This window comes from Sardina pilchardus, chromosome 20 (genome assembly GCF_963854185.1).
Source record: "Sardina pilchardus chromosome 20, fSarPil1.1, whole genome shotgun sequence".
In the NCBI taxonomy this organism is placed as follows: domain Eukaryota; kingdom Metazoa; phylum Chordata; class Actinopteri; order Clupeiformes; family Clupeidae; genus Sardina; species Sardina pilchardus.
In genome coordinates, this window is record NC_085013.1 from 17,143,767 (window position 1) to 17,162,481 (window position 18,715).

General features: G+C 45.7%; 1 protein-coding gene across 2 annotated transcripts in view; it reads left to right on the plus strand.

Annotated features, from left to right (window-relative positions):
* LOC134067861 (fibrous sheath CABYR-binding protein) overlaps positions 1-14,816 on the plus strand; it is a 33,241-nt gene extending 18,425 nt beyond the window's left edge. For both annotated transcript variants that reach the window (XM_062523322.1, XM_062523323.1), the window contains exons 6-14: positions 794-853; positions 6,263-6,435; positions 8,893-8,942; positions 9,223-9,270; positions 9,379-9,478; positions 10,736-10,769; positions 11,009-12,554; positions 12,767-12,849; positions 13,478-14,816. In XM_062523322.1, the coding sequence (XP_062379306.1) occupies positions 794-853; positions 6,263-6,435; positions 8,893-8,942; positions 9,223-9,270; positions 9,379-9,478; positions 10,736-10,769; positions 11,009-12,554; positions 12,767-12,849; positions 13,478-13,504 (2,121 nt within the window). In that variant the 3' untranslated portion in view covers positions 13,505-14,816. The remainder of the gene's footprint in view (positions 1-793; positions 854-6,262; positions 6,436-8,892; positions 8,943-9,222; positions 9,271-9,378; positions 9,479-10,735; positions 10,770-11,008; positions 12,555-12,766; positions 12,850-13,477) is intronic.
* The last annotated feature ends 3,899 nt before the right edge of the window (positions 14,817-18,715 follow it).

Consider the following 18,715-nt stretch of genomic DNA (forward strand, 5'->3'; position numbering starts at 1 on the left):
GCAGCATAGACCTTTGATGTGTGTGAAGCTTTTGCGGCCTCGTACAACCTCAAATAGCCGTGTGTGTGTGTGTGTGTGTTCTCGCATCCCAGCATTGTGTTAATATGATGTGACGTGTAGGAGAGACACTGTCGCCGCTTCTTCTGTCAGGTCAACATTGGGATGGGATGGGATTTGTACGCAGAGATCCTGTATGATCCCACCTAGCGCACAGTCTTTGTGGAAATAAACTAAACTTGGTCTTCACTACTGTTTGCTGTGGTTTTGGCTGCATTTAGTTATTGTTTATTATTATTATTATTATTAATAATGATAATGATTATATGATTTGCACTCTAAGTTTTACACTTAAGATGACAGCAGTTAAAACTATATAAAAAACTGTTTTTGTTGTGAAACATTGGATTATTGCCGAACTGAAATGTTGACACACACACACAGACACAGGTGATGGTGTGTTTTCAGAAGGTAGCCCTGTGTCATCTCCAAAACTGATCAAGCATGGGAACATTTGTCATTTTCTCCTCCTCACTCTGTCTTGCGTCATCCCCATCCCCCAGCACACACCTCCCTCTCGCGTCCCTATTTCCCTCTCTCTCTCTCTCTCTCTCTGCCTCATGTCCTTTATCTTTATCTTCTTTTCTCTTCTTTGCCTCTCTCTCACTCTCTCACCCTCTCTCTATCGACCCTCTTTCTCTCTCTCCCCCACCGTCTCTCTTCTCCTCTCTTTTCTTTTGCGTCTCTCTACCTGCATGTCTCTCACTGCTGCACTGTGTTCCCTCTCCCTCTGCAGGAGGAAGGGGCGAGGCAAGAGGAGGAGAGTCGCTGGCTGGCCGAGTGTGACCCCTACCAAGTAAGAAAACACACACACACGCACACACACACACACACACACACACACACACACACACACACACACACACACACACACACACACACACACACACACACTAAACCACTAAACCACTGCTTAAGTGGCCCTGCAAAGCCCTCCACTGACCACTGTCCTCAGAAAGCAGAGTGTGTGTGCGTGTGTGTGTGCGTGTGTGCGTGTGTGCGTGTGTGCGTGTGTGCGTGTGTGTGTGTGTGTGTGTGTGTGTGTGTGTGTGTGTGTGTGTGTGTGTGTGTGTGTGTGTGTGTGTGTGTGTGTGTGTGTGTGTGTGTGTGTGTGTGTTGTCTGAATGATACAGTATGTGTTCCTGTATGGGAGTACATATGTATGTCTGTTTCTATATGTGCCATGGCTGTGTTGTGTGCATAGTCTATGCACATACATGCACACGTGTGGGTGATCTATGAGAGTGTGTGTGTGTGCGCATCCCCTTCGTTGACCTGTACTGTGAGTCAGCTGCCCCTGCTGATGTCACACTGAGAGTCCCAGTAAGCAGAGCAGCAGAGGCGTCAGGAGGACGAGGACACTGGACAGGACACGCCACTGCCCAGGAGAGGAGACGCAGGAGGAGGAGACGCAGGAGGAGGAGGAGGAGGTGTTGGCCAGCAGAGAGAGAGAGAGTGAGAGAGAGAGAGGAGGAGAGGAGTGAGAAAGTGGGGAGAAAGATGACGAGGCAGATGTGGACTGTAAGATGGCTGGGAGTGGAGAATGAGCTCAGGGCAGAGGGAGAGGACAGGAGAGAGGAAAGAGACGTGATGGAGAGGGAGGATGAGGAGGAGAGGAGAGAACACAGCCATGCTGCTTCTCTTGCTAGTCTGCGCCGAAAAGGATTTGCTCCCTTTTTTCAGATTGCCTGTTACGTAACTTAAGTCCATTTTTGCAAAGTTTTTGTACAAATCCAATTGAAGTGGCCTTGTAGAGATAATTTGTTTCCTTGCGGCACTCTGGGTTCAGCTTGTGTGTGTGCTGTGCGGCGGGAGCGAGGGCTTGACTGGAGCGCAGGTGTGGGCTGGCGTGGTTGTTTTTCTGTTGTTCCCGTCCTCTGCTCTCCTCCGGGGACTGTGAGAGCTGTTGTTTGTCCTCACCACTGAGCCACCACAGAGGCCCATCCCATCCTGTCCCGCCCCATCCAAGGCCATTTACTGCAGCAATCCACATAGAATATTGGAATATTGATTCCAGTAAAGCGCTTACTCACTTTTTGCTTTCCCATTCCTTGAACACTGTGTTCATTATAGTGTGTGTGTGTGTGTGTGTGTGTGTGTGTGTGTGTGTATGTGCGTGCATGCATGCGTGCGTGTGTGCGTGCTTATCACACCTGAGCACACGGATGAGTTATGCCTTGTGATGTTCAGTGATGCGTTCGCGGCAGCAGCACAGGTCAGCGCACCTGTGTTCCTCAACTGTGGCTGCGTGAGCCGCCTGGCTTTGATGGAATAGGGGTGCGTGCGTGCGTGCGTGCGTGCGCGAGTTGCCTCTCTTCTGATTACTGTTATCTGAGGCCCCCCTGGGTCTCCACCATATTGTAGGCTGCTCAGCTCAGCTCGGCCTCCCCAGCACTAGTGCAGCAGTACAGCAGAGCAGCGGTGATTGATTGGCGATGCCTGGGGGTGGGGATGGAGGGTTCCTCCCTGCAGGTGTGTTCCCACTGTGTGCTCCCAGGATCCCCGTGGTGGCCGGAAATTGAATGTGCTAATTAAGATGGCGAATGGCTGGGAGAGAAGAGCAGGGGGTGCTGTCTGGTAGGAGCACTGGGACAGTGACGGTCCCTGTGGCATTGTGCAACACACACACACACACACACACACTATATGCATGTCAGAAACACAGTACACACACACAGTAACACAGTAACACAGCAACACTCCACCTGTAGTCTCTGGGCCCCAGCAGGGCTGAGTGGCAGGCTGGGAAGGCTGAGGGAGCAGAAACAGATGGTGAGAGAGATGAGCGCTCACAGCACTGCTTTAGAGCCCACAGGAGTCTGGACAGAGCCAGGGCCTGCGTTGCAGACAGGGGCGTGGGAGGGAGTTTTGGAGCTAAGTGAGTTCTTTGCGCACCTGTGCTGTAATAGAGGTCTGGAGGGAGCTCACTGTGGTTAAGGCCGGTCCACACCCGCGTATGATGAACATAACGTAACATGACTTAACGTAGCGTAACATGAACAAGAGCGTTGGAGGTCACTTTCATAGTGAATGTTTGATCAATATAAAGCTGACAGCCAATCAAAATGCATTGGATTCTAGACATCATAGTCATGAACATGAGGAGAGACGTTCTTTATGGTTGGGCAGTGCAGATGCTCATATTGTTATAGCTACAGTTGTCTTTACAGTCTTCATTCCCAGTGTGGACGAGCCTTTTGGCTCTGTGCTGATTGAGTTCAGCCTTCACACAGGCAGTGTGTTCTGCTCAGACCCAGAGGCAACAAGAACAAGAACAACAAAATGCCTCAAAGTAAGCAAGTAAGCCTCTAGGTTTTCCACTCTTGAGATGTCAAGTGCTCATGTTCCCAGCTGGGTACTCAAGACAACCACAAACATCAGTTCCAGTCCTCGTTGATTTCCTCCGCCATCTTCATCTCTATTCCCCCTCTTCTGTGCAAACTGGAGTGTAGGCGGGTGTTCTGTGACCGTCTCACTGTCGCTCGTGTCTGCCTCGTTATTTCCCCTCATCCACTGGCCCATTTGGAACTAAATAGGATGCAATAGTATAGATGGTTATTGGCACTGGAGCAATTTGTTCCCACAGCCTGGACGCAATGAGAGAGAGCCCCGTTTGTGTGAGTGAGTCACAGCCAAAGAAGCCCAAACAAGTGCAAGACTGTGTGTCTCGATGACATTTTGTGTTGGTTGGTTGGTTGGCTTGGATTATTTTTCCTTTGTTGTTGACTGAAGGCAGACGAAGCCATCAAAGAGCATAATGGAACATAATGATGTCCAAGAGAGGGCAGTTAGTCTGTGGGCAGTCACTGTTTAGTGGCCACAGACAGGAAATTGGTCTTTCCACTGTGTGGTGGGCCTAGGAGACCTCTAGCTCACCATAACACATTCTCTTTTAGTCTATGTGTGAACTTTCCCACATTGTTTTCTGCATTTCTGTTGTTTTCCTGTGGGATTAAGAGTGGAACTGTGGCAGGAAACCTCTTTGAGTTCTGGTGAGGAAAGGGACATGGGTACCAATCAGAATCAATGACTACAAGATCACTCTGTGAACATGGTCAGATGCTATGCATCATAGTCAAGCACACTTAGTTTTCAGATCCTGAGAAGACAGAAGCAGCGACACTGATGGGTCCATGGGCATCACGGATCACTGACACGAACCCATGAATTCAGGAGGCGAGAGGAGGAGCATCATTCAGGAAGAGGAGAGCATTAGCCACACAGGAATGTGCTGGAACCACTAACACCAAACGTGTTGCTTAGTTAGTCTCAGCTCCGAGATAAGGAGGCGCGGAGAAAGGAGAGGAAATAAACGGCATCATTCAGGAGAAGCTGGGGACCTTCAGACAGGGATGGCCATAGACTGATACTGTACAGGGGCCACTGGCACAAAGCTGGCTAGTTTAGGAGCTCAGAGTAGAGGACGGCAGAGAGTAGTAGAGCACTGCTGTCATTCAGCACAAGACAAGGAACCCATTAGATGATCATGAGGGGAGTAAAGAGGGGAGGAGAGAGAAATAGAGAGGAGAGAAGAGAGGAGGAGAGGAGTAGATAGGAGAGGAGAGGAGAAGGACACAGGCAGGCTCCTGGCTCTGTGCCCTCTATCTCCCCAGGAGTAGGAGCCAGGGAGATTCAGCGTGACCTTTCACAGAGGAGACTCCGGAATAGGCGTGCGATGCAGTGCAGGGCCAGCTCAGTTCCCATGCTGATATTATCCAGAGCTGCTGCCGCAACCAGGGAGGGAAGAGCCATTCTCATCTCAATGGGGAGACGAGAGCAAGAAGGTTAAATGCAGGACCTCCTATTGAGGCCACCAAAACTGGCAGCGCTTCACAATGCCCCGCCACCACCTGCTCCTGTGTGAAATACTCACCGCTTGTGGCGAGGAAGGAAAGAATGCTTAAAAGCTTGGGTTTGAGTTATATTTGATGAGAAGTGTATGTTGCAGGCATGTACTGTACATGTAAGAGTAATGCAGTAAATATACAATGTGGAAAGTATGTAAGAGAATGCATGTACGTATATTATGTGTGACCATTCCATCCAAGGGCATCCTTCCAAAATGGCATGGTTTCCATCCAAGAACCTGACTTTGGGTCCTCTTTTGCATCCACTTTGCATACATCAGTACTCTGCAGTCCCCTCTTGGGTTGTAAATCGTGTAGTGATGTATGTGATAAACCAAGCAGATGGCTGCAGCTGTGCCAAGCAAAACACTCCAGTGGTATGGTTTATGTGCATGTGTCACTGCTCTGACCCTTTAAGGACAGCATGTTTGGCTGTATCTGATTGGCCAACCAAACAGAGCACTTCTTGCCTGTGCTCCCCTCACATTCATCTAAAACTGAAAACTGAGAGAGCCCGATTCAGTTAAAACACCCTAAACATCTAAACATGCCATGTCATTTTGCCATTCTTTTAAAAACAGTGTTTTTTTTTTTTTTTTTTTCAGTTTGGCTGTGCTCCATCACAATAACATTCTGTATACCTTATTCCAGAGTAGTAGTAAAAGAAAGGGGAGGAAGAAACAGCAGAACGCAGCAAAAACTGAAGAATAAATTCCATCATCAATCCCCATAATCCAGTCAGTTGTCTCAGTTCCCTCTGTTGCTCTTGTGCACATTACCGGTCCATTCAGAGGATTGTTTGTGCTCCAGCAGCTAATGGCCTGCCTCTTCGCTCTGTGTCTGATTCTCTTAAGGTCTTCAGTTAGAGGAGAGGAGTAGGGCCGATCCAAAGATGGTGGAATGTGTGGACAGGGTGGCGTGTGTGTGTGTGTGTGTGTGTGTGTGTGTGTGTGTGTGTGTGTATATGTGTGAGAGAGCTTGATTACCCTGATTGAGTTGTGATTAAATCAGCTGTCTTAAGTCTGATTGAGAATAGTCGCTCAGGAGCCATTCATCAGCACCACTTACACAGAGTTGATATTTTTATATGTTTCCATTTCTCATTTCCATGTGTAACATTTTATGACTATGTTCTGTCCTTCCACTTTTAAGAGGAATTTTCGCAGTCTCTAGTGTACATTTTTCTCATCATTCATCATCATGCTCACTGACTGTTATTATTTCATGTGATCCTATGTCATTGCAGTGCTTAAGTATTCAGTGGATCGTAATTGTTCAAAAAAGAGATTTTTTTCCTCCATTAGGGATTGGCGTTCTGTTAGCCTTCATCTGGTGCGTCTTGTCCTCCTCTCTCCCAGGATGCTGAGTGCAGAGATGCAGACCTGACCATCCCCACCTCCCGTGAGGAGCAGTTGGAGTACATGAGGTGGAAGGCTGAGCGAGAGCAGATTGACCGCGAGCGTGTGGCCCGCCACAAGAACGCCAAGGGGCAGTGGCGAAGAGCCTGGGACCTTGACAAGCCACAGCTTGCGTAAGCTGTCAGCTTTTTGGTTTGGTTTTCTTTTGTGTTATGTATTTATATTTTGGTTGTTGTTTTTTGTTTGCTTGCTTGATTCGTCTTTTTGTGGGTGTGTTTGCAGTGCACGTTAGCCTAACAAATCAACTTTCTTTCTTTCAACTCTTGCATGTTTGCATGTTTACAACAAGTTTGTAAGAAAATACTATTAAATATGAGTGGACTCTCCTTGTTGTCTGGCTGCTTTTAGTTACTCTCTTAATGATAGTAATAATATACTGTCTGGCTTGCATTTACTTTCCTGATTCTCCCATCGACCATACTAACATGCTCATCAAATAATCTCATTTCTTCAACTGGATTGACTCAAGCTCAGTAACATTTCAACATTGCAGTTGAATGCAATCATGCACTTTTTTGCATTGTCATGGTGATGTTGAAACTAGTAGGTTGCATTATTCAGGCTGCTGTGCATGTTTTGGATGCAGATCTTAATTGTTCTTATTTGTTGTTTTTGTTTGTGGAATGACGTACACTCACATTACCTCTCTCCACTATGAGCCACATTGAACTGGTTCACATTCTAAATTCACCACACTGCATCTTGTGATGGGGCATCACAAGACCAAATTCAATCAAGCCCCATTAGACAGGAATGATGCGAATGTACTTGAATGAAATAACAGAGACTTGCGTACGACATAGTAGCGGTAGGGTTGAATTACATAACTCAAAACTTTGTCTTGGTGAAGGGCAAGGAGAATCATTGCAAATGTCTGTCACCTGTTATTCTTAGAGAAGCATCTTATGGTCATACACTGTGTCCTTAAACAGGCTAGCCTGCCCTTACACAAACACCCCTGTTATTAGCACCCTTGGATGTGTAGCGATAGTGAAACAGTGCCACAGTTCCATTTCTGAGTCATGCGTCTTAGTTCTGATGACATTTAAATTGTCCCTTACGATATGTTAAGCTCTTTCGGCATTCCCTGCCATTTAAAGGTACCGTACATGCAGAGAAGCCGTTGATTTTCGACTCGGTGTTAATTATGACCGTGCACATTTGTTGTATTCCCTAAAGTCTGGGCTCTGTCAGCGGGAACAGCTGGTGACATCCTCAAGAGCATTAAGATCACATCGCCACCGACGGGCAGCGTAGAGACTACGAAAACAAGCATCTGAAAACGTTTGTGTGATGAATAATAGTCAGAGACTTTTCCCAAAGCGGACCACTGCACAAATTAATGCAATCTGCTCCCCCACATGAGTGAGTTTAAAGGGCTTTGAAAAGCAAAGCAAGGGGGGGATAGAGAGAGAGAGGGACTATTTTTAGTGTGTGTTGGAATGCCTTGCCTTATTAGGCAGAGTTTGAGAACACTCCAGGGCGAAAGAATAGAGTAGGAAATGGTTCCTGATGGAGCTCCTCTCTGTTTCCGAGAACCTGGCTCATTGTGTGTGACTTGGATGTGTTTACAAACACCTCTCAGAACCCCATGATGTGTGGTAGAACACTACATGTAGAACCGATCAGAGTGGATGCTATTGTACAGATGACAGCCTCAGAGTGCTCCTGTGTCTAGAGAGCTACGGCAGTGAAGGTCATCAGGTCACAACCACCCCACTCCCATCCACCCCAGTGGGAAATGAGCAAGGAGGAGACTGGATTGACTGCGGTGCTGCTCACTATGGGAACTGACTCTGAAATGAGGACATCTCAGAAAACGGCACTGAGCTGCTTGCCCATCGAGCAAACAATGAACAATTGATGTGTGTTGGCCATACTCCATTCCCCATCATGAGGTGGAGAATTGCTCAGTGCTTCATGCATATTATTAGTAGCTTTGGTCTCACAAATATATATGAGTAGTGAATTAAACAGAGAAAGGTCTAATCATGGTATTGTTTGATGTCAGTAGACCATTAACAAAATAGTGCAATAAACCTCATAACTTGCTAGATGTTTTGTTGATGGTGGCCCATGTTGATGATGTCATGGTCCTGTCAGCTATGGGTATCCCAGTGCTATGAAGGCTGAGCTTATACAGTACATCCCCACACGGCTCACTACAAACATAAATCTTTATTGCATATACAGCACATGCATGCATTATTCTATGGAAGATGGATTTTCTCAGATTTCATTATTATTTTATGTCAGAACCTCTTATCTTGGTTAGGCTTACAAGATACTGTACAGCTTAGCAGGTCAACCCAGCCCTCTCCAAAAAGCATTGGTCTTTAAACCATTTTAAAAGTGTTCCATATGACAATGCATTGTAGAATTGTCCCCCTCTGTTTGAACTGCAAAACAGTTGCCTTTTTTCAAACTGTCTAATTCATATGATAACTCCTTATGTTTATATGATGACTCCTTATGCTAGATTTGTCTCCTCTCACTCTTGTCACCTTTTTCTGGAGGCTACTGCATGCCTACTGAAGTTTTCTATTTCTGTGGGCAAATGTTGTTATCAGTTTTTCAGATAATCCACCAGGAGAAACAGAACGGCCACAGTCAAACAGAGGTGAGGATAACATAACCAGCAGTTGTGCATTCCGAGTTTGAATGTTAATTCTGTATCCATTTTCCAAGCACAGGTGTAGCATTTTTCAGAGCCATATCCCTGTTTTAATTTGAAGTAGTCATGTCTCAGTATTTTTTACCAGGAGTGGGGTTCAAATTCACATGGACAGTTGTTCATAGAATCTTAAGTCTTAAGCCTTAACCACTTGCCCATTCTGGTATTGCTCTCCCATATTATCTTTTGAAAAAAGGACTAATTTTACCTGCTTTTGATTCTCTAGGAGGCAGGGCTCCCAGAAGAGGTTCAAAATCAGCTGGCGAATCACAAGGTAGGAGAGTCTCACTCAGATTTCAGTTGCCTCTTCCTCGTGTTGGTTGTTGTTCCCATAATTCCTCACTGCTAGCATGCCCCATGAGCATGTCCTCGTCTTGCCCAGGTCACCATGGCAGAGGCAGAGACAGGAAGGGGAAGAACGCTCCAGCCGTGGTGGGCAGCAAGGCCAAGGGCAAGGAGCGCCTGACCGGAAGAGCTCGAAGGTGACCCTCCTGCCCCTAAACTGTGAAGCTGTTGCTGTGCTCACTGGTGCTGCTGTATGGTTTCTGATATTTGAGCTCAACAGCCCATCAAATGAAAGATGAAGTGCTTTTGAGGCAAAGTTGGATGATGATTGATGATGATTGGCTGGAATGCTATTTTGTATTTCCCATATACAGAACTATGACTGCAAATGAGCAGCAATGCTTTTTTTTAACACAAATTCTGGACAAACAGTGAAAGGAACACACATAGAGTTTGAGTTTCACAGAAAAAAGTGGACTAAAGACCATGCTATACATTGTAATAAAATGTTGGTCCCAATGCTGTCACTGCAGAAGTCTTCTCACAGAACTGCTAGCTCTCTCTTTACTCTGCTGCAGTCCTTTGGTAGTAGATTATTTGTGCTGTTTTGCTCCAAGTGCATCCGACTCTCAGTGGCCGTGTCCTGTGTCCTGATCTAAAACAGAGAGGCTAGTATTTACAAATCTCCGCTCACGCACCGCTCCCGTTGGGCCACTGTCAAATGGAGCGTAGCCACTCAATAGTCCCTCTCCCCATAAAACATGAGCAGACACACTGGCGTCCCTGCGCTCCTCATCAAGCAGAGATTTAGCCAGTCTTACTCCTTCTACGCACAAGGGGAATGCCCCACATCCTAAGCCTGTCCCACTCTTAGCTTTGGGCTCTTGTTTGAAGTCTGCTCATGTTACACAATCATGGCTGGATTTTAGAATGGTGAAAATCCTTCTGCCATCTTGTATCAATCTGAATGCGTAACTCTTGTCCATCTACTGTCATTTTGGCATTTTCATCAAATGGAACAGCCTTGCCAAAATGTAGCACAGTATTACAGTATGTCCAACGTTTGGGCCGATTGGTAGGTTTATCTATACTCACTCACTGTAGAAAACGCTATGAAAAAACACACTTTGCTCAGATGGACTGCATAGTTGGCCCCAGTTATCAGTATTTTGAGCTAATGAAAATGAAATGAAATAATCTTTCAGTTTTGTAATGCAGTACTGCATCAATAGCATATGAGGGATACAGACCTCTGTTGTTATCTCAGAGCTGCCACCGCATGTGTCAGTCTCTGTTCCACCCCAGTGATGCTCTTCTTATGTGTCAAAAGCCAATCAATTCTGATTTAACTGTGCAGACGTTTGCACTTCTCAAATTCAGCAGCAATGTCTCTACAGTCACTTTGGTGTCAACACTACAGCAGAAAGTAAATAAATAAAGACTTGTCATTGCAGATGGGACACTAATGACATGGAGGAAGATAAACAGGCAAGTGGCTGTTCACAGTTGTGCTGTATACTGTAATACTTGCACAGTAACTTGAGATAATAATCTGTGGTAATCTGCACATTTGTAGATGTGTAATCAAACATTTTTTTATTAATAGAGAGTAGATCTTTTATATCACTATGCATTTCACTGACTAAAGCACCTCTTGCTTCCAGTGGTCAATGACGTCATACTGTATGTGTTGACCTCTATCTGCCCTCTATCTGCCCTCTATCCAGCCCTTCGAGACTAGTCTGGAGGAGTTTCTGGAGGAGCTTGATGCCCTCTGTGACCCTGATAACCCCTCCACTGACTCCAGGCCAGCCCAGGACTCCGATGGGACTGCAGCTGCCACTGGTGCCGATGATGAAGGCAATGGTGTGGAGGTTGAGTCTGTTACGCTGGACACAAAGCAGGCAGATGCAGCATCTAGATCACCATCTGGAGATGATGATGCAGGGAAAGGGGAGAATCCAGAGGTGGCCTCGCCCAAAGGAACCGAGAAGAAGGTGCGGTTCTTAGAGGAACTCGTCCAGGGTGCCCACATGCAGAGGAACCCCAGCACTGTCACCACGGAGACCAAGGCGAGCTTGTTGAAAGGGGTCTCGTCACAGATGAAGACAGACTTGAAAGCCGAAGCACAAGCTAACGGCACCGCTGACGAATCACAACAGACACAAACACAGACACAGACACAGACACAGACACAGACACAGACACAGACACAGACACAGACACAGACACAGACACAGACACAGACACAGACACAACAGCAACAACAACAACAACAGCAGCAGCAGGCAGAGGCACAGCAGCAGGAGGCTGGTGGCAGTCACCAGGAGGAGCAGGACCCTCCTCATGCCAGCCTTAGTGGCCCAGAGAGCTGCAGCGCCGCTGCCCCCGCCCACAGGGCACAGGAGGAGAAGACAGAAGACGAGGCGGAGAGAGCACTCCAGACTGAGGAGCAACAGCCAGGCCAAGAGGGCCAGGAGCCTTCTCACTCCACGGCCTCTGACACCACTGAGACAGCCAAGAGCGCACCCAGCACAGAGACAGAGGGAGAGGCCTCCACACTGGCAGATCAGGCCCCAGACCAGCAGGCCCCAGCCTCACAGGCCCCAGCCTCACAGGCTCCAGACCAGCAGGCTCCAGACCAGCAGGCTCCAGCATCACAGGCTCCAGACCAGCAGGCCCCAGACCAGCAGGCCCCAGCCTCACAGGCCCCAGAACAGCAGGCCCCAGCCTCACAGGCCCCAGACCAGCAGGCTCCAGCATCACAGGCTCCAGCATCACAGGCTCCAGCATCACAGGCTCCAGACCAGCAGGCTCCAGCATCACAGGCTCCAGACCAGCAGGCTCCAGCATCACAGGCCCCAGACCAGCAGGCTCCAGCATCACAGGCCCCAGACCAGCAGGCTCCAGCATCACAGGCTCCAGACCAGCAGGCTCCAGCATCACAGGCTTCAGACCAGCAGGCTCCAGCATCACAGGCTCCAGCATCACAGGCTCCAGCATCACAGGCTCCAGACCAGCAGGCTCCAGCCTCACAGACTCCAGTAAAGCAGGCTCCAGAAAAGCAGGCTCTAACATCACAGGCTCCAGACCAGCAGGCTCTAACATCACAGGCTGTAGACCACCAGGCCCCAGTCCAGCAAGCTCTAGCATCACAGACTCCGGACCAGCAGGCCCCAGCCTCACAAGCTCCAGACCAGCAAGCCCCAGTCCAGCAAGCCCCAGTCCAGCAAGCCCCAGAGCACACCAAGACTAGCACAAGCAGGGCCGCAGGTGAGTCCTATTCACAGTATCTGAAGTGGGGAGAAAGACCCTACCTGAGGTCTGGTCTGGCTATTCTCATACTGCTTTTATGTGACATTACTGCACTGTGCTTTGAATAAGATGATGGCTTTTAAGGGCCCTAAAAGCATCCTGCTCTCTTTGTGTATAAACTGAGGCTGTTTAGTAATGACTGTTTATGTATGGTATGTCACCCCTCGCAGAGGAGCTGATCGACTCCAGCTTGTCTGTGCTCAGTCTAGACACAGGGGATGCCCATCAAGACCACGTTACCAGCACAGAGAAGGTGAGAGATGTGTTCTAGTGTATACTTAAATATGGATTGGATACGTCCATTTATGAATAGATGAAACTGGATGGATGGATGGATGGATGGATGAATGAATGGACAGATTCTAGATTCAGGTTTATTATCAAGGGAGGTCCTCTGCACCAATTAGTTCCTAAATTCAAGTTGCTCACTTGAGATGACTTTGGTGGTGAGCATCTGCCAAATAAATAAATATGAACAACACACAATCCTGAGCGGATGTCAGGAATAGTCACACTGGCGAGGGGCTGCCATAGGATGAGCCGTATGTGCTGGGGGAGACAGCTCCATCAGCAGCCTGCAGAACCAGCAGCTGGGACTGGCTGCACATTCATTAGCATTGCAAATCCTCTCCTGGCCAAGCCTGAGAGATTGGGAAAGTGAGAGAGTGAGAGAGAGTGAGAGAGAGTGAGGGAGAGCTCAGTTGTGGAGCTGAAGTGGTTTGACAAAAGCTGTTAAAGGGAGGAAAGCCTAAAAAAAGAAGATGATGTGAAAGATGGGTGATGCATTACTGTCCTGTTATGTAACGTAAGTGGTTAAGGGAGAACAAAAAAAAGCTTTTGATTTTCTCACTTCCTGTTTCATGTTTTTCTTTGTATTGCAGGCACGGGAAGATGGCAAAGTGGTCTAAGAGGCACATATCTCAGTTTGGAGTCAGCCCAGTCTATATGAGATGGAAAAACTAAAACTGAAACCAAAAGACGTTTTTTTTTTAATTAAAAATGCCTTTTTTCTGGAAACATTGATTCCTAACTCTTAGAAACTTAAAGAGATGTCAAACGCTTACATAATGCTAAAAACCTCAGTAGCACTATGAATGTGTTTTGTGGACAATTTTTGTTGATCTGAATCTGTTTGTAGAAACCACCTGATCATTGAATGTTGATGAAGGTTACGAATGTTCGTTAGAGGGTAAACAGTATGTTAGACTCTAGGAAATGATGGAAGTCCTTTTAGGTATCTCTACCTGCTTAAAATATGTTGTTTACAAGCACTTTATTTTTTATCGAATAATTGAAATGACCACAGAGGTTTTGTGGTTTAATATGACTAGTAAGCCTATAGGGTTGTTGTCTGATTTGCTTGAACTTGAATGAAGTCTAAGTTGTTTTTCTAATGGCACAGCCCTCTCTAACACTAGTTACTATTAGTGCAGTTGAGATTATGTGTATATACCATTACAGGGCTTACATGTTGATCTATTCTTTCCCAGTCCACTTTATGGCATCTAGGACTGCATTCAAAAAGCTTACATGGGTATTTCCAATGCAAGTAATGAAATTGGAAAGTTGTCTATGACTTGGAAACTATTACGTTTTCTCCTTTGGCCTTATGTGCATTTTTGTCGGACTTACAAAGGTTCAGGTACTGCTGCTGTTCAGTGAGTTAACCTTAACAGTGTTGTTGTAATGTTAGAAATTCAGTTTCTGATGGATTTTTTTTCATTCAAAAAGAATTTCACATCTGAATATTAGTATTTAGTGGCTCTGAGACACACAAGTCTTTATTCTCCATTCATTCAAAACCTGCATGGTACAGATCATTTTTGAAATTGTGTCTATTCATGCCTTAACAGTTATGTAGGAGACAGTGTGAGTTATAGGCATTGTATGCCAGCAGTTCTGTATTTAAAGACTTAAACATATGTTTGCACTCAAGAAATAAGCTATTAACTTTTTGGTAATAGTCACTCAATGTTTACAGTTAGCTTTGAAAAGTAGACATGGGCTCCCCTAGATCCAATTCAGCTTGGGTTTGTATTCCATGTAAGCTATGATTTCAAGGTATCCTTATTTAATTTAAAGCAAAATTATGGTAAAAGAGTAATTTATTTAGTTTAGAATGAGAAAAAAAAACAATTTAGAAGCAAATGTTATTGTCACTTTTACCATGGACTCTGTTCGAAGATACGTGCAAAATGAGTATTAAAGAGTTCAAGTTTGCCTTTGACTCTGATTCTTTGCCTGTGTACTCAGTTGCTCATCCCAGGCAGGGCAGTGGAATTTTGCTATGTAATCAATTAATGCTTTAAAGAGTGTGTGTGTGTGTGTGTGTGTGTGTGTGTGTGTGTGTGTGTGTGTGTGTGTGTGTGTGTGTGTGTGTGTGTGTGTGTGTGTGTGTGTGTGTGTGTGTGTGTGTGTGTGTGTGTGTGTGTGTGTGTGTGTGTGTGTGTGTGTGAGTAAGTGTGTGACCACATCCCTGAACTCTGCAATATAGTTTGATTGTACCTTCTCCCACTGGGCAATGAACATTTTCTTCTGCTAGAGCTATAACCATATTGATGAGCCTGATTGTCCCTCATTTTCATTTTCAAGTGTGTTCATATAATCTTGTTTTGTGGGGCATAATCCTTTCAGGGATTTCCGTAACACATTTTAGAATCCAGATTAGAAAGCTGAAAGAGCGCTTGAGCCAGTGCTGGCTGAATGATCAGTGTGTTATCACATTGTTACGCCACGTGCAGCTTCACCAGGACAGGTGTCAGGGCATTTGGCCTCATCACAGGAGGTGGAGATGCACCACCCGCAGGGCCGACCCCGTGACTTCTCAGCTCCACCTAGCTGTCTGTCACTGTGTCCTTCAGCAGGGCACTGAACTCCATTGTAGAATCTCCAAGATAGAAATGAGCCTGCAAGTATATGTGATATTTAGGTGTAAATCTCCCCTGTCTTTGCCTAACCTGGGACTTATATGGATAGTGTGCCTCCTGATAGCATCACCTGGTGACCATGGAAAGAAAGTATTCGAAATGATAATCTGTCAATCATCAAAGTCAAACAGTGAAGAGAAAACAGACACAGTAGAAATCTGTGTATCAGTTAATGATGGTAGTGGTTCAACAACTGATGTGTTAGGACCAAGCTTTGCTCATCTTGCAATGCTTTTGGGAAGCCCTATCCCTGAGCCAGATGCTGTTTTCGGATAGAGCTGCCACTGACATTGATAGATTAAAGTGAAGTATTACCTTTGAGGACTTTTGATTGCTTCCTAATGTAAACAACACCTGGGCAGACTGGGTCATGTCTGGTCAAAGAATGGAACACATGCTGTAGTATTTAACATTTCACATATCTTAGCACAGTGAAATTAGTCAGCAAGTCGGAAATTAGTCACTTGCCATTTAAATGCTAGAACTGAATTGCCCTCTGCAAATTGATAAATGACTAAATCAGATTTTGTGACAAACCTAATTGTGTACAAATTCAATTGACTTATTAAGTGACATTTCAGTGGAAATAAAAATACCATTTTCAGCTCCTGGTCTCCACAGAGCATCTCCCTCTGTAATGGATTTAGCTCATATCTGCTACGGATCACATTCATTCCTTCAGTAGGCAGACACATCTTGAGCCATAGAGCAACTACACTCTAAATGCTTACTGGAATAAGAAAAACATGAAACAACTGTATATAATGCTGCTTACTAGGCCACCAAGCTGAGATCTTGAGCAGCCTACTTTGAGGGAAGTGTATTGTAAAAATGGGGCTGATTTGGATAATTATATATATCCTAATTATGCACTTTTCCATATCTAGGGCCTTATGTTAACCTAATGAGCATGCAGTACAAACTTTTAATAGTCCATTCATACATGTCTGTCTTCCACCCATACAAAGTTTGGGCAGGCTAGGAATAAGACTTTTCAAGATATTAATGCCCAAACATGGCCTCCAAGTTAAGGCACTTATCAGAGTGTACAAATGATACAAAAGCAAGGCTGACAAAATGTATGAACATTGGAATTGGAACATATATCTTATATATTTTAACAAAAAGGTCTTAGTTTTGGGACCTGAATATTAGGTACACAAACTCTGAGCAAAATCTGCAGCAACCATTTTCCTGGATTTGGTCTGATACGACATGGATTGACTGTGTGTTCATTTGATGACACATATGCAGTGGCATAGCACTTGCCAAACCAACTCTTGCCATTGGCACTGGATGTGAAAAGAAAGTTGGGGAGACTGGGGAGTTAAAATAGCATAAGTGGCTTAGTAAGCCTCTCCAAGCCTTGCATGGTTTCAGTGCTTGTCTTTTGGGATTAACACCCGACAAGTGTTGCGAATGTATCATCCTGACACTCCGGTGGAGTGTGCGCATCTGTCTGCTGTATTATCCCAACCTGTGAGCGCTGCTGTCTGGGTCTGAGCCTCTGCTTATCCTCTCCAGCCTCCTGCGTCCTCCCCTGGAGCAGGGCGGCGACGCGACGCCACGGTGACGTGTGAGGAGCTCCTGACAACACAGCGCTCAGCCACAGCGCAGCTCACGAGAGCAGGCCTGGAGCGCGGCCCAACACTGCACCATGCGTCTGGACACACTCAGACCGGCCGCCGCTGCTGCTGCTGCTGCCGCCGCCCCACCTGCTGCCCCACAGTGCTGCTGCCTCTCCCTCTGTACTCCAGGGTGCATCTGCTGGAACAACACTCACTGCAACCATGCCATGCTGTTTGAGCTATGCTTTTTCTGCATAGAAGCAGACTGTAGACTGCTGTAAAAAATCTCTCCTTTAACTGCATTATTGTATTGTATGTATTTATTTCTTTATTTCTATTTTATTTTGTTTTATTTGTATTTTATTTTCATACATCGCTTGATTTGTTTTTGTTATTATATTGTTTTTGTAGTGCGGTCTATATATTTCTTATTCTCATCGTTGATTAATCTACTGCTATATGTGTCATTGATAAAGATTAAAAAATTAATCTTGAACTTGAATATCAGCAGCCGGATTCACCAGTCAAGTGTGATTTTGATTGTATTTCTAGGTGTAAGATGTGTCTTAAGTCTTACATCGCAACTAACTAACAGCAAAATGTTTCTTCCTGCATTAAATGTCCTGCCTTGCCATGAAACTGTGCCGGAAAACCTTGTGATCCATATCAAGGTGTTGACTGTATATGTTTTTGGAGCTACTCACATGGGATTAGCATTTGATTAATTTCAAACATCCCCCTCCATCCCTCCTGGGACCCTGTTGTTCTGGCAACACCTCCCCACCATCACCTCCCTGCTCTCACAACAGGCCTGTTAGTCTTTTAATTACCTTTTTCCACAGGCACTCTATAGAGCCACCTCCTGGCCCTCTGGGCGTCTGTGTGCCTCTACAGGCCCCAAACACTCTGTGTCTGTTGAACCGTTGTTTATAGGCCGTTGTTTACAGGCCGTTGCTCTTTGGCTCTCACTCTTCTGCTGATCTATCTGTCTATCTATCTATCTATCCATATATTTACAGTATATACTGTATCTATATATATCGATTTATTTACAGTATCTATCTATGTACAAATATGTATTTCTTTGTTTTTTAGGTGTCCAGTGAATAACTATGAATAACTCTGCTTGTTTTCGTTAAATGTTTTGCCAACTGATTCCCCCTACACTTGGGTGGGATGACACAGGCTAGCACTCAGCGGCTCTTAGCCACTCCAGGCCTGCTGTTGATATGGCATGGTAATTGCAGGTATGCGAAGCCAGTGGGAGTGAGGACAGTTGAGATAGAATGAGAGAGCAAAATAAAGTGCTGGATTTGGTCTTTAGAGCGGATTTAAGTGTGTGTGTGTGTGTGTGTGTGTGTGTGTGTGTGTGTCTGTGTGTGTGTTTGTGTATGTGCATATGTGTAGGGGGAAGGATTATGTCACTTGTTTTCTGAATACATTACAGATAAATGCTTAATGCAAGATTGAGGTGAGCAGGCGGGTGATCAATGTGTGTGTGTGTGTGTGTGTGTGTGTGTGTGTGTGCTTGGGAGAGAGATAAAGCATGACAGATATACAGGAGTTGAAGAGGTTTCTCCGTGTCTGCCAGCTTCAGATGCAGCAGTGTGTTGATGGGGCTCTA